Raw genomic sequence first — 15092 nt, 5'->3', positions numbered from 1 at the left:
TTCACCCTGATTCATAAGGAAAAGGGGATGGCGTATTCTCTTAGTTACTACTTAGTTGGAAAAAATCTTGATACATGCTACAGTATAGCTGAAGCTTGAAGAAATTGTGTTATGTTGTTGAAGGTAAATCAATAAATCAATCACAAAAGGACAAATGTTGTATGGCATAAAAGATAAGGCAAATAAGTTTATTAGCGTTTACCAGAGGGAGATGGAAGAAAAAAGATCATTAATAATGATAGGAAAAAATTATTATTAAGGACAAGGATGTATAGCTGATTATTATTATTGTCAGTAAGTTGAACAGGTATAAAAAACTGAACTGATTAAAATATGTTAACAATCCACAGAGTATAGCTGAACAACCTCAAATCTACTGTAATATAAAGAGGAAAAAATAAATAAATCTAACTTAATATCATTAGAAACATAATAAAATAAAAAATAAATTAACTTTGCATGGTGTACAAAGTTAATATTCCATAATGAATTAAGAAATATTGCCTGTGGTCTTTTAATTGAAAGTAATTTATTGCTTAATTATTCCAATAGAATTTTAAATAATGTAATATCCATATACCTCTGGTATTTGTAGCCATTCAATAAACTTCTTTGAAAAATAAAAAATATACCAAAAATTTAATGGAAGCAAAAATAAAAGCAGAATAAATACATACATTCTAGAGGTTAGAATTTTTATACATTTTCAAAAGTTTGGTTATTTAACTGCATGAATTCTGTGACTTGAATAAAAAAAATTCCATTTAAAGAAGATTCAGCTAATTTTATTGCTAGAATTTCTAAGTTCAATCATTTGAAAATAAATTGTTGTTGTGTTGTTGAGTCGTACCTGACCCTCCAGCGGGTTTTCAGAGTTAGTTAATCACACGGGAGGAGATTGCCTATCCTTCACCTGCAAAGCAGCTGGTGTATTTGAACTGCGTGCCTTTGGAATTGCAGCACAGCTTCTTACCACTAGGCCACCAGAGCTCCCTCTTGAAAATAAATTAGTGTTTTATTTTCATCCTCAATACCACTATGTTTTATGCACACCCATGTTTATTGCAGCTTTGTTCACAATAGCAAGGAGTTGGAAACAACCTAAGTGCCCATCAAAAAAAAATGGAGAGAGAAGCTGTGGTATATTCGCACAATGGAATACTATGCTGCACTGAAAAACAAGGAACTCCAATAATGTATACTGCACTGAAACAGAGGAGGGAGAAAACTGTTTAAAAGAGATATATAACTAGGTATTTCTGTCATCACAGGAGACTAGAGCGAGGGCTACATGGTGGAGGGGACCTGGGGGAGGGTTTGTAAAACAATGAAAGAATCTTTTCTTTTACTTTTCCATAATTTCTGGACTCATGTACTTATAACTTGTTAGTCAAATTTGTGTCTTCTAGGTTGCAACACCCCCATGATACATCTTCAAGGATATGAACATGTACGGCCAAGCACAATCAATAAGAGTGCATCTAAATTCCAAAATCAATCTCCATAATAGTCTATGTGTTTCCTACTGCCAAAGGGGCCCTTTAGAGTAGTGAGAGAAGATCTTCACCCTGAAACCCACAGCGTCCCTCTTCAGCAGGGAGTAGCTAAGAGAATACGCCATCCCCTTTTCCTTATGACTCAGGGTGAAGTCTCTCTCAGGGAGGAGTGATAGGGAATGGCAAAGGACGCACTGACAAAGAAGATTAATCAGAACTGGCTTTGACAAGCACTGTGGCATTTGGACAATTAAAACAGATATTCGGGGGGAGGGGAAGAAGAACGAACTGGGGAGGAGGGTAGAGAAAACAGTGCAACAATGAATGAATGAAAACCCAAAATCTCTGTAAATGTTGATTAAAACTAATAAAATTTAAAAATAATTAATAAAAAAATACCACTATGTTTTGCTACCTAGGTTCTGCTACTCCACTGGCAGGCCAAATATCTTTTAAAAATCTTCTGAGCTGTCAAACAGCAATAAATTATACTGGCCTGAACCCCACTACCATCAATTCAATTCCTACTCATAGGGAACCCTTAATTAGGTGTCTAAGGCTGTAAATCTTTACAGAAGATACTGCTCATCTTTCTCTCACAGAGCAGCTAGCTAGTAGATTTAAACTGCTGACCTTTTGGTTTGTAGTGCAATACACAAAGTCTTGAAGACATGTGCTACTGCTAGATGCTGTCATATCGACTATGATTCATAGTGACCCAAGAGCAATTGATAAAAACCTTGTCCCATCTTGAACTATCCTGAGGATATTGTTTTGTGTTATGTGCCATCCAATACAAATCAACTCAAAGTTGACCCTCCAGCAGGTTTTCAAAGACTGTAAATTACACAGAAAACACGGTCTTAGAAACCAATGTATAACTTTATTGTGATGCTACAAGAAAATGGCGAATCACTACACAGACAGACATTCTGATGGTATCAAGTGATTGCCAACCTCTAACTTAGGCTTAATCACATGCACTAGAGACACAAGAATCCATTGTTTTCTACTTGAACATTAGCCAAAGCAGGCTATCCTTTAGTAAAGAGCTGCGCTGCCATCTCAAAGCCATATGGTACAAATCCACCAGCTGTTCCACAGGAAAAAGATGGGCAATCCACTCCTATGCAACTTATTCCTTCTGAAAACGCACAGGAGGGTCAGCTATGGGGCAGTTCCTACTCGACAGTACAAAACCACAACAATGTTTTTATAATACTGTCATATCTTTAACAATCATCACCACCATCATCTCATCTCACTGCCACTGATTTGGAACCAACATAGCAAACCTCCAGCAATTTTTGGAGGCTGTCAATCACATAGGAGGAGATGATGCATTTATCTCCCGTGGAGCCACTGGTGGATTTAAACCCCCAGGGGGAGAGAGGCCCTATCCTAATTTGTCTTGTTTTGCTTACATTACAAACAACCATCCTTTTCCTTTACAGGTAGTAGCATGTAGGAGTTGAATTATACCTGGCTCAAGACAGTCAACTGTGCACATCTCTTGAAAAGTCCATGTTGAGTGACAATGCTGACAGGCTGAAATTAGCCATGGTATTTCCCTCAAGGAACTGCTTTTCAGACAGGCAGCCATTGAACATTTGCCAGCATGTCATTGATTCCACTATAAATCATTTCATTTCATTCCAGTAAACTCCTAATATCCTGAAGATGAGGTAATCCATGGACTGACACAATTTAACTTACTGTTGTCAACCACTGCTTAATTTTTTTAAAACAAACTGAGTCACAAAAGGTAATCTTGATTTAATGTACCTGCAAATGTCAGAGAATTGAATGTGCCTCATTCAAATAAGTAATTAAAGCTTGAATTTTTAAAATAATATCTTCTGATTATACAGCAATATTGTATATCCAATATTAAATTTTTTCTTAGGTAGTAACATCCAAAAATGCTCTTCTACATGTCCTTTCAAATTATCAGTTTTGAGAAGATATATTCATATGTTATTTTATAACCTCCAAAGATGCTCTTTTACATGTCCTTTCAAATAATCAGTTTCAAGAAGATATATGTTATTTTATAAGTTCGTTATTTAGGAGAAATCTTTATCCTAGCTTTTAGGCTATTATTTATTTTTACCTCCAAACCTTGAGTATCTGCTGACTCCATCTCATTTTTGACATCCTTCACAGGCAATGCTAAGCCTTCACACTGAAACAAAGCAATAGTGTAAGCAAAATCTCTAAAGCTTTATTCCAAATTTATCTGGGTATGTGCCTTAGAAGCTAAGAGGATTCACTTGCACATATGTTAAATTTACTGAGATTTATTTTTCAGTTCTAAGGCATAATGCAAAGGTCTTCTAACCAGACTAGTATAACAAATAAAGCCAGAAGAGCTAATGTTTTCAACCCACTAGTTCAAACAACAAATGGCAGAATGTTATCATTAAGGTTAAAGAAAGTTTCCCAAAGTCTGCTTCTAGGGGAACAAAGGACTATAAATCAGCATTGTCTGACCTTTTAAAGGACATGAATATCCTAAAAGTAAAGTTGGCTATATATAACCCAAAGGTTTAATAAAAAATAATTATGTAAGTTGTATCTTATTATTCTCTCTAAAAAGAAAACTTCTTCTTTAAACCTATTTATCAAAGAAGCATTTATAGTAATTGGCCATTAGAAATTTTCAATTCTAATCCAAATTATATAATAAATAGGAAATATTAACATCTTCAGTATATGAAGAGAATGACCATCCATAAATGTAAAATAGGTTCCATCAAATATATTATGTATAAAATTTGGCAAAATGCACTTAATTTCAGTGCTCTGGAAAAAAGTGTGTTTAAAAAGCTATTTTGCTCAACCTACCCTCTGAGAACAAGGAAAAATGTTGGCCATCAAAGCAGAATTTGAGAGAAAAGATAACATCTCCATAAAGGCAAGCCCATTCAGCACTGCCAGCATCCTTTGGCTCACAGTTGTATTATTCTAATCTCCGCTTTTGTCTTCACTTTGCTCCCTCCTGATTTTCATCCTTCTCCTGCCTTTTATAGGGATCTTGTGGAGGGTTGGAGAAAGAAAGAAGACCCCTGACCAGGTGGATTGACACACTGACCGCCACAATGGGCGCTACTTTATCAGGAAGTGTGAAGATGGCACAGGATAGGACAGGGTTCAGATCTGTTGTTCACAGGGTCACTATGAGTCGTACTCAACTCAAAAGCACCCAACAACAACATAAAGATAAGACCTGACCTACGCTAATATTAAGACTGCTTACTAAAAGACATCATTTGATGGGGGGGTGGGGCAAAACAAGTCATAATTACTACATACCAAAAAGAGAATCACATCTTTGAAAATGTAAAATGCAAAAATATAGTTAATGTAGGCAATTTCACTACAGAAACCTTACCTAATTTGTTATGTGCCATCATATTGTCTCTGTCTCATAGCAAACCTCAGTAGAGCAGAATAAAGCCTTGCCTGATCTGATCCTGTGCCATCCTCACAATCTCTGCTGTGCTTAGGCCTACTGTTGTAGTCACTGCACCAATCCACCTCACAGAAGGGCTCTTCCTCTCTCTCACTCACCCTCTTACTGACCTTTTGCTGAACACTCACCCTCTTACTGACCTTTTGCTGAAGGTGATGTCCTTTTCCAAGGACTGTCTCCTTCTCCTAACATGACCAAAGTATCTGAGCTGAAGTCTCATCATCCTTAAGTCTCATCATCCTTGACTCTAAAGGATTAGCCTCTGGCGAATCACAATCAAAAATCATTATTTATCTACAATAGTTAAAATTAATAAAAGCTGGTACTGTTAAGCTTTGAAGATGAGAAGCAACTAAAGGTCCATGCTCTACAAACAAAGTGTAAATGACATAAATATATCTATACTGAAAACTGCAAGTCTAAATTTAAGATAAATGTGAACACTTTTCAAAGATTACTTACCTCCTTTTGAATAAGGCAATATTTTTCAAGCAGTTTACATTTTTCATCAATTAATGCAGAAAGCTTTAGAGCAAGATTTTGCTCTCGCCCTAAAGAAAAATATTATCATGTTTAAATTATGTTTAAGCTTTAAAATAATGTGTAATTATCAGATTCAAAGAGAAAATATATGCTTACCCACATAAAGTCGGCTTCTAACCTGAAATAAAGTTTTAACAGAAATTATAACAAGTATACATTTAAGTAAATCTAGCTTATTTATTTTCTAATGTCAACTTTAAAATACTTATTTTCTTTGCACATATTAGCCAAAAAGTGTTCTTTCCAATGAAAAAGTATGTTCTTTGTGCACTATTGTACAGAGGTAACTCATGGTTGCTGTGATGCTAAACACTGACGTGTCAAATGCGATAATGGTTACCCATGGTGGACAGTGTTTGGTGGAGTTTCTGGAGTCAAGCCATTTCGGAAGTGGATGCCACTCCTGCTTTCAAGCTTTGGAACTCTATGAACAGTGCTCAGGGCTTTCACTCATAGGGTTGCTCTGAGTTGTCTATGACTCAACGGCACTTAACAACAACAACAACTACTGATGAATTTTTTTAGCATGTTCAAAGTTCTGAAGTGACATCTGTAATTTAATCTAAGCTTCTAAAACATATTTGAGCCTAAAACAATTTCAGGAAGCCCCAGTGTGTATTTGCCAAGGGTGGAGTAGGAGCTCCGGTGGCAGAAGTGCAGCAGGTGCTCTGCTAACCCAAAGGCTGACGGTTTCCAGCAGGTCAGAGTCACCAGCGGCTCTAAGGAAGAACAGACGGCAGTCTCCTCCCAGTACCATTTACAGCCTCATAAACTTGATGGAGGGTCAGAACCAACTGTACAGCAGTTGAGTTTGAGTTTTTAATTAAGGGGAGTTTGGCAGATTAAGCTTTGTGCTGAGTAGTTGGTGAGAGGTTACCAGATGCTCCGTGGAAAAAGATGATGCAGTCTCCTCTGGTTAAGGTTTATATTCTCAGAAACTCAATGGTGGGTCAGTATGAGTCAAAATCAACTCGATGGCAGTATTGATTCAATATTACCAGTGATGTGAACTATTATCATTGATCTGAACGATTACCATTGATCTGAACGATTACCATAGATCTGAAGTAGGAAAAAATAGCAAGCCAAAGCTTTTTCTTCTTTAATCAATCTCTCTCAAATAACAAAAGGGATCAAACTAAACCCAATACTGTGTGTCAGATTTCAACTCACTTTGATCCACTAATAACCCAGAATATGACTGTCCTCCAGGCTTTCTAAGACAAGCAGAATGCCTCATCTTTCTCCTGCACAGCAGCTGATGGGTTTGGACTGCTGACCTTTTTGGTCAGCAAATGAATGTGTTAGTCATTGCACCACCAAGGGGTCTTAGAAGACTACAGAAAGACGAAAAGTATAAGGATGCAAGAGACTTAATCAAATATTACCTAAAACAAAGTTGGCATGGCTTTTTGACATTAAAGACTTTAAGGAAAAAATACCATTAGAATTACAGATGGTCACTATTGAACACAGGTACAATTCACCAAGATGCAACAATTCTAAACATGTGTGTACCTAATAAGGTATCTTCGTAATAAGGTACCTAATAAGCAAAAATTTAAAGCAGCACAGGAAAAAAAGAATAAATCCATCACCACAGTAGCCGCCTTTCATTCCTGACAGATCAAACAAACACATAAAAAAATATAAGCGGTTCTCCTATATATATCTCTGTATGATTTCAATAAAAGTTGAGGCTTGATCGGAAAAAAAAAATATAAGCAAGTGTATGAATACCACACTTCTTAGTCAATTACCAAGCTCAACCTAACAAATCAAGATGAGATACATATTTATATAAATAAATGCTTCCAACCATGATTAATGAGACAGAATAAAGAAGGAAGTCCCACACATATGTAAAAATCTAAATCTAAGAGGCATCATGACAGATCAATGAGGAAAGAATAATCTAACAAATAGAGCTGGAAAAAAATGGTTATTGCTTAGTGAGAAAATATTACACCAAATCTCTACTTCTCATCAGATAAAAATTAATTCCAGGCAGATCAAAGGGCATCAGCAGTCAAAATAAAGTTATAGTGTCTCATCTAAAAATATGAGTAGTGTTACTGTTGTTGTTGCTGTTGTGTGCCATCAAATTTGAAACCACTCATATGGGAGCAGTTTTCAAAAGCAATAAAATACATGGGAGATTGTCCATCTTTCTCCATGGAGCAGCTGGTGGATTCAAACTGCATACCTCTGTGTTAGCAGCACAATTCCTTACCACTGAGTCATTAGAGCTCCCTAAAATATGGATAAGCCTCAGAAATCTAAGGATCCCCCCCCACTATAGATTTAAGGGGGGAAAAAATCCAAATGATAGTATCTTAGTATGAGAGACTTTAAAAAAAAAATTAAAAACAATTTACTGACATACTTTACTTTTGAGGAATATATGTAAACAAAATAAAATTATTTGAAGTAAAGAAATAACCAACACAAGATCCAGAACAGAGATTCCTAGTACAGGGAATTAGGAGATAAAAATGAAATTAAAAGGGGCAATCTAAATAAAAGTGCTATGTAAGATTTCCAAATGAATGACATTATTTGCAAATGCTTAGAATGTGATCGAACATAAACCTTCACCAAAGAGTAAGGAAAAAGATTTGGTTTTAATATTGGTATAGAATACTTCAATAATGTTTTTCTTTTATTATTACATTTTTTGCCTTAAGTTTTTCATTCGTATACATTGTATTTCACACATTCCTTCATTTACATTGTCTAATATGATCATCCCATACACTGTGTCTTATAAAACTAATCACCATTGATCTACACCCCCTATTATCCTGTCTTTTTCAGATCTCACTTTCCTAATTCCTTCATCCCTCCCTCCACACACCAAATTCTGTGACCTTATGACTTCCCTCCTCATCTACCCCAAGCCCCTCCCTTCAGTTTCTAGTACCTAGACATAATTTGTTAACTATTTGTCCAATATTATTATTATTATTTGTCCAATATTATTTTTCCAATCTGAAAACTTACAATAAACATTCTTTCAGTATAGCCTCAGTCACTTACCAACTGAAAACTCCTCCTCAAAAACAGTAAAACAGCGAGAAAAATGGCTGCACATGTCACCATCAATTCCCATGAAGAACCATAGAAATTAGAATCTAGTCTCTTATCTTCTGGCATTACTGCCATAACCTTTAAGAAGACAAAGATAATACGTTTTTAAAAGGCACTTTTAATAGAAACACAAGCACAAGTTTAAGTGGTAACTCTATACTCTTTTACTGAAATGGACTACCAGATCACCTCCAAACAGATTTGTTTGTTTGTAAACACTAACACCAAAGGATTAAGGATAGCAGCATGGTGAAATGCAATCATTTTTTTATCTGCAGTTCCAGTGAGGTGCCTCAAAAGTCTGAGGATACGAGTGGAGAGAGGCAGAAGAAAGAAGCTGAGTGAAAAAGAGATTCATGTCTTCTTATTCTGACTACAACCAGCTTAAGTTTTAACTATAGATTACATTGGAGTTTCATATAAGATTTACTTAATGAAATAAAAATTATTCTGAAGCTCTGGAGGAGAAAAAAGTAATGAAAAAGTAAACAAATATGTTATCACAGTCATCCCATGAGATAAAGAAATAGATGGTAGATAATGTACCTCTGAAGAAAGAAATCAACATGTGCAGGAGAGGAAGACCCTCTATGAGGTGGATTGATGCAGTGACTGGGGCAGTGGGGGTAGATGTGTCAGAGACAGTTATGATTGGCACAGGACAGAGCAGGGTTTAGGGCTGTTGTACATAGGGTCGTTATGAGTCACAGGCAACTCGACAGCACATAACAATTTATCTTTAATGTCAAAACAGTTGTTATATTCTAAAGCTTTTTACAAGTTCTTCTGTTTTAATACCAGTACAGCATCTGTGCAGTCACCAACGAACAAGCCCCTCACCCGACATCCTCTTACTGTGTCACAGTACAACTGTGTTCCACAGGGTTTTCTATAGTTGATTTTTCACAAGGACATCACCAGGGTTTTGGTGGCACTGTGGAGTAGAACCAAATCTGCATGTTTCCTGTTAACAGCTAAGTGTGTTAACTATTAGCACCACTCAAGGACTCCTCCATTGGAATTGGAAAAGCCCACTAACATTAAGCCAATTCTATGGAATAACCTAAGTTAGAGACTTAAGCTGGTTGGATCTGGAGGAAAAACTAAAAAATTTTTACGTCCCAAGGATTCACCCACATTTGATAATTCTGGTCTTATTATTCTGGTTATTCAATAATGAATCGCATGTTACAATATTAAGACCATAGCTCTGGTCTTAATTATTCTTAATTATTTGATAATGAACTGTATGGAACCTAAACAGCGTTGACAACAGCATTTTTTTCTCACAAATTAAGAAACTATAACTATGTAACCATAAAGATTCAAATGGATTCTTTTTAAAAACTTTATTGTAAGCCTTTTTTTTTCTTTTCTTTTTATTATTTTTGTGTGTGTACCGTCAAATCAGACTGGTACAGGAGGAGATTGTCCCAACTTCTTCAGCAGAGCATCTGGTGGATTCGAACTGTGTACCTCTGGGATTGCAGTGCAGTTTCTTGCCACTAGGCCACCATACTGTAAGCCGTTTTTAAAAGCACACCTCTAAATATGTCAATAAAGGCACGTAAAAGCAATTAGGAGAAAAAACTCGACAACTTGGTCACAAACTCAATGTGCCTAAAATTTAAGGCATTTTTTTAAAATGGGAATTTGAGATTTTACGCTAACAAGATTCAGAAAAGAAGAGCAATCTCATCCATGGAAAGTATCTCATTGGGGTTTTTTAATAAAAAGAAAATGCAGAAGTGGAATCTCAACTACATCGTCCAAGCTTAGGTGTCCTGTCAAGACAAGAAGTTTAATCACTGGATGCAACTCATTGCAGAGGGTAAGTCCTCAAGTTTCTCATAATTGCGGGAAACTCGTGTCACTGTCTCCTGCTCAACATAACACGATGGTAAAGCTAATTCCTCCAGGAATTAGGAAGCATTTACACCTGCAAATGCTTTCTCCATCTTCCTGAAAAGACATCAACCCATTCCTGATCTCAAGATCTCCATACACATACACACACACAAACTGTTCAAGTACCCTACGAACCTGGCTACTGACTTGGGCACAGGCCAGAGCCCGGTGGCAGGTGAAGACTGGCCTCGGGACCTCCGGCCACTGCTGCTCAAACCCCAAAATCAGAGACCGCCGCTTCCTTACCCGGGCAGATCCTGCGACCCCTGGGCCAAGAAGCCATGATCGCGCCCGGACTCACCATGCGCAGCTTCTCCAGAACCAGCCCTAAGCGCGGCTGGGGGGCTGCCCTGGGCCCCTCTATAGCGCCCCGGCTGCTCCGGCTGTCACAGCTGCAGCCCCGGCCTGACCCCACCACAACCAGCCGAGCCGCAGAGAGCACACGGCTGGGCATCCGGAACCCAAACCTGCAGCCGGAGATCGGAGCAGACCACCGCGGAACCGGCTTAGGGGAGTGAGGGAAACGGGGACTGGCACCAGAAGTCCTTCTAAACCCGCGCTCCCGGCGAGGAGAGACGGGGCCGCCACTTCTTACTGCACGTCCCGAGGCTTGGCGGCTCGGAGCCCGATCCGCGGAAGTGTGCAGTGGCCCTTTGCCTCGCTGTCCCCCCACTACCTCCCTTTGGTTGCGGCCGGGCGGCCGCGGGGAGGCGGGGAAGCTCCGAACACTGTAAACTTCCTCTCCTTCCTCAAGCGAGGTTGGTAGACGTGTCCTGGTGGTTCGCTCTTAAAGGGACAGGCGCTCTACCGAGGGAAGCCATCTCCTCAGGGAGGTGGAGGGACTTTGAGACCGAGAGTTTGAGGTTGGGCTTCCGACAGCTCAAGGCCGCAGACTTTCTACTGCACAGATGTGCGCTTTGGCCTTGGAGTCCCCGACTCCGGTGGCCGCGGCGCTGCGGAGCTTCTCCAGTAGGTCATTAGCTGCTGTCTCATCGTGTGAACGCAGCGCACCCCCCTAAATCCAGGTCCCAGCACTGTGCTCCGCCCCAAACCCAAGCCCTTCGCTCCCCGGAGCCCCCTAGACCCTGCTATTCACACCCGGAGTCCTACCGCATTCAAAAACGGCTGCGAGCACTCCGCCGGGCCACACAAGCCCGCGGGCGACACCGCCTTCATGATGTCAGAAAAATTAAGCTGGCACATCATGCCAGCGTATAAGAACTTCGGACATTGGACTGATCAGCCCAGGTCGCGACAAAGTTCAGTATCTCTCAAGCCAGAGAGCATCGGTCAGGTAGGTCTCCTCGCTCAACAGAGGATACCAAAGTGACCACGCACGGTAACCAGAGTTACTCGGGCAGTTGCTAAGCAGACCGTCATAAAACTCCATTATTACCTAGTTACCAGGCGTTAGATCTGGCTCACGTGAACCTGGATTTAGTGCGTGCTCCTCTTCGTGCAGAAGGCGAGCTGAAAAAAGCAACTTGTCATCTAAATTTAGGGCTCTATTTTTAAGCCTGCTGACATCAAGTATGGGCTTTTAAACCTGTTCGCGGAAGAGAGTTTCGGCAGACACAGGTGTAAAAAATAATCAACTCTTACAAATACTCCTGATAGCATAATCACGAGAGGATCAGAATCGTAACACTAATTTCCTACTGTAAGCAATTGGAAAAACAGTATTATTGTGACAAAAAGAATCAAAAAATGATCCCATTTCACATCAAGGAACTGCCAGAAACAAAATGCCGCCTACTATTTGGAGAACTCAACGTGTTCTTTTTCCATTTGCCACATCAGCCTAAGGAGTTTTTGGAACTGCCAGTATCAGAGAGGGTTAATAAATTGCTTAATAATGATCCTCCTATTAATTACACAACTTTGATTCACCTTGGACAGTGTGTTTTGAACTTACATTATGTGGCTAGTTCATGAAAATAAAAACTATGTTAATAATTTATTAAAGTCAAAACAACCAAAATAAAAATTTTCTGTTCAGAGGGCTCAGTTAAAACATTCTTTTACTTAATACAAACTCATCAGTGACTCACTGTTTTCAGGGGTCACCATAATAATTTTCAGCTTTCACAACTTATTTATCATCTATTACATTATATATACAGTATTGGTAGATAGATAAGCATAATCCCTTCCTCTCTCTCATGCAATCTAAGCTCATTTCTAATTATAGATTATAAAAACAAATCAAGGGCAACACTAAACAACTCAAAAGTTATCTCCAAAGCAAAACTGTGGTAAAACTTAACCAGCTCTGTGCCAATATTCCAAGCTAAATTTCTTTCTGTGCACTTAATAGAAATAGAAACTTACCTCTTCCTCAAGATCTTTCGATTCCATTTTTTAAAAATCTCATGTTAAAATACCTTGACATGTAAGTCACATTCTACTAAGAACCCAGTATTCTTGAGAAACATTCTAGAGTCTGATATATCCTGCACCCTCTTATTTCCACCCAGTGATCCTGTTTTGACACTTGTGTGGCAAAAGGGGTGCCACAGGTGGAGTTGTGACTACCAACCCAAAATTCAGTTTCATGGACATCACTATCAAAATCTGTGTAATATTTACATAAAGAATATATATACACATATATGTACATGCTATTTGAAACATAGGCATTAGTGCCTTCTTAAAATACACAATTGAAAAGAATAATCCAAATTTGATAATTTGTCAAAACTAAATTGGACATTTTAATCTATAGCCTATCAACTCATTACTGTCAAGCCAGACTGACTTACAGCTGGCAAAGCTGACTCATAGCTGATCCTCCAATGGGTTCAAAGTCTCTAAACCGCATGAGAGGAGATTGCCTATTTTCCTCCCTCAGAGCAGCTGGTGGATTCAAAATGCCTGCCTTACTTAGCAGGGCATCAGACCTCCTTCTATAGTCTGTAATCTGTTCATATATATTTACTTTCTAGTCTGTGAGAGCTTGGTGTCACAGTGATTAAGTGTTCAGCTAGCTGCTAATCAAAAGGCTGGCAGTTGTAACTCACCACGCATTGATAGTTTCCCCAAAGATTTGCAGGTTTGGAAACCCACAGGACAGTTATATTCTGTCCTACAGGATCACTATGAGCCGAAATTCAATTTGACAGCATTGGATTTTGTTTTGTTTTAAAAGACTATAATTCACCTTGAGTACGTGATTTTTACATCTAAAGGATATTCAAAGATTGTTTTACATAAGTGAGCATGAGGCTTTTACTGTCATATAAAGAACTTTCTGTAAAGGAAATAGATTGTGCATATATATCGGTGTTTGTGATAGCTACCAGGAGGCACCTAAAACACTGGAAACATGCCAACCAGTAAACCTCATCCGTGACCCAGAAACTGATCACATGATGAAGGGCCCCCTTGCAAATCTCTAACTACTGTCTACTCCCATTTAATGAAATAGTCAGTGTCACAGACTGTAAGAGCCAGTTTTTTGGAAGAAAATCAAATATTGCCAAGCCAAATTTTTACTACCTACCTACTAGTGATATAAGAATTGTTCTCAGGGGGGAGGGGGTGGGAGAGATTGTATACCAATGAAAGAATTTTTCTTTTACTTTTCAAGAGAAGAGCAAACTGGGGGGAGGGGCGGGCAGGGAGAAAAATGCAACAATGAATGAATGGAAATCCAAAATCTATGTAAATGTTCATTAAAATAATTTTTTTAAATAAAGAATTGTTCTCAAAATCAGGAGCAACCAGTTCAATAAGGTCTGAGTCATTTCCATTGTTTATTCCACTTATAAATGAAGTATTCTAATAAACTGTGTAAATGCTAGAACTCAAAGAACCTCAGCAACTAATAAAATAAATAAAAAGCAACTTGATTACTATCACTCGACTATTACCTCAGTTAGTATCTGTGAGAAATCTAAATAAAATTACCAGTGAACTGAAAAAAATACCCAAAACGTTTAGGCATGGGGAGGGGAAACCAAACACATTTTCACTTAAATTAACTGCTGCTATTCTAAATTTTAAAATTTAGAACATTGAAGACTACAACCTTCAATATGAATCACATGTTAACATAAAAAAAAAACAAAAATCCTCATCATTAGACCAATAGACAACAAAATGATGGATAGAAGATTGAAGTTGTCAACAGTTCCATTTTACTTGGATCTGCAATTAATGCCCATGGCGATAACAGCAATCCAGAAACCAAAAGTTGTGCTGCCCTGGGAAAATGTGCTCTCAAGGACTTCTCCAAAATTCTAAAGATCAAGAATGTCAGTTTAAATACTAAGTTGTGCCTGACACAAGTCATGGTGTTTTCAATTACTTCCTAAGCATCTGAAAGTTAGGTAATAAATCAAGATGACCAAAGAAGAATTGATGCCTTTGAATTACAGTATTAGAGAAGAGTACTGAATATCCAACAGAATGTGGAAACTACAGAACAATCTCACTGATTTCACATGCAAGCAAGATTTTACTGAAGATTATAATAAAACGACTGGAACAGCACATCAACAGAGAACTACCAGAAGTCCAGGCTGGGTTTAGAAGGGGTCGTGTACTAGAGATATTGTAGCTGATGTTAGATGGATCTT

General features: G+C 38.3%; 1 protein-coding gene across 1 annotated transcript in view; it reads right to left on the bottom strand.

The window, feature by feature from the left end:
* The window catches only part of CTAGE5 (CTAGE family, member 5), a 63023-nt gene extending 51305 nt beyond the window's left edge, over positions 1-11718 (bottom strand). The window contains exons 1-7 of the mRNA XM_006891587.1: positions 11623-11718; positions 11407-11527; positions 10814-11298; positions 8554-8682; positions 5611-5632; positions 5434-5522; positions 3610-3681 (exon numbers count right to left, since the gene is read on the bottom strand). Of these exons, the coding sequence (XP_006891649.1) occupies positions 3610-3681; positions 5434-5522; positions 5611-5632; positions 8554-8682; positions 10814-11298; positions 11407-11527; positions 11623-11718 (1014 nt within the window). The remainder of the gene's footprint in view (positions 1-3609; positions 3682-5433; positions 5523-5610; positions 5633-8553; positions 8683-10813; positions 11299-11406; positions 11528-11622) is intronic.
* Between the last annotated feature and the right edge of the window lie 3374 nt (positions 11719-15092).

Source organism: Elephantulus edwardii, unplaced genomic scaffold, assembly GCF_000299155.1.
Source record: "Elephantulus edwardii isolate Elephantulus edwardi_28Jun2011 unplaced genomic scaffold, EleEdw1.0 scaffold00100, whole genome shotgun sequence".
Lineage (NCBI taxonomy): Eukaryota > Metazoa > Chordata > Mammalia > Macroscelidea > Macroscelididae > Elephantulus > Elephantulus edwardii.
This window is presented reverse-complemented; position numbering and strand designations above follow the sequence as displayed.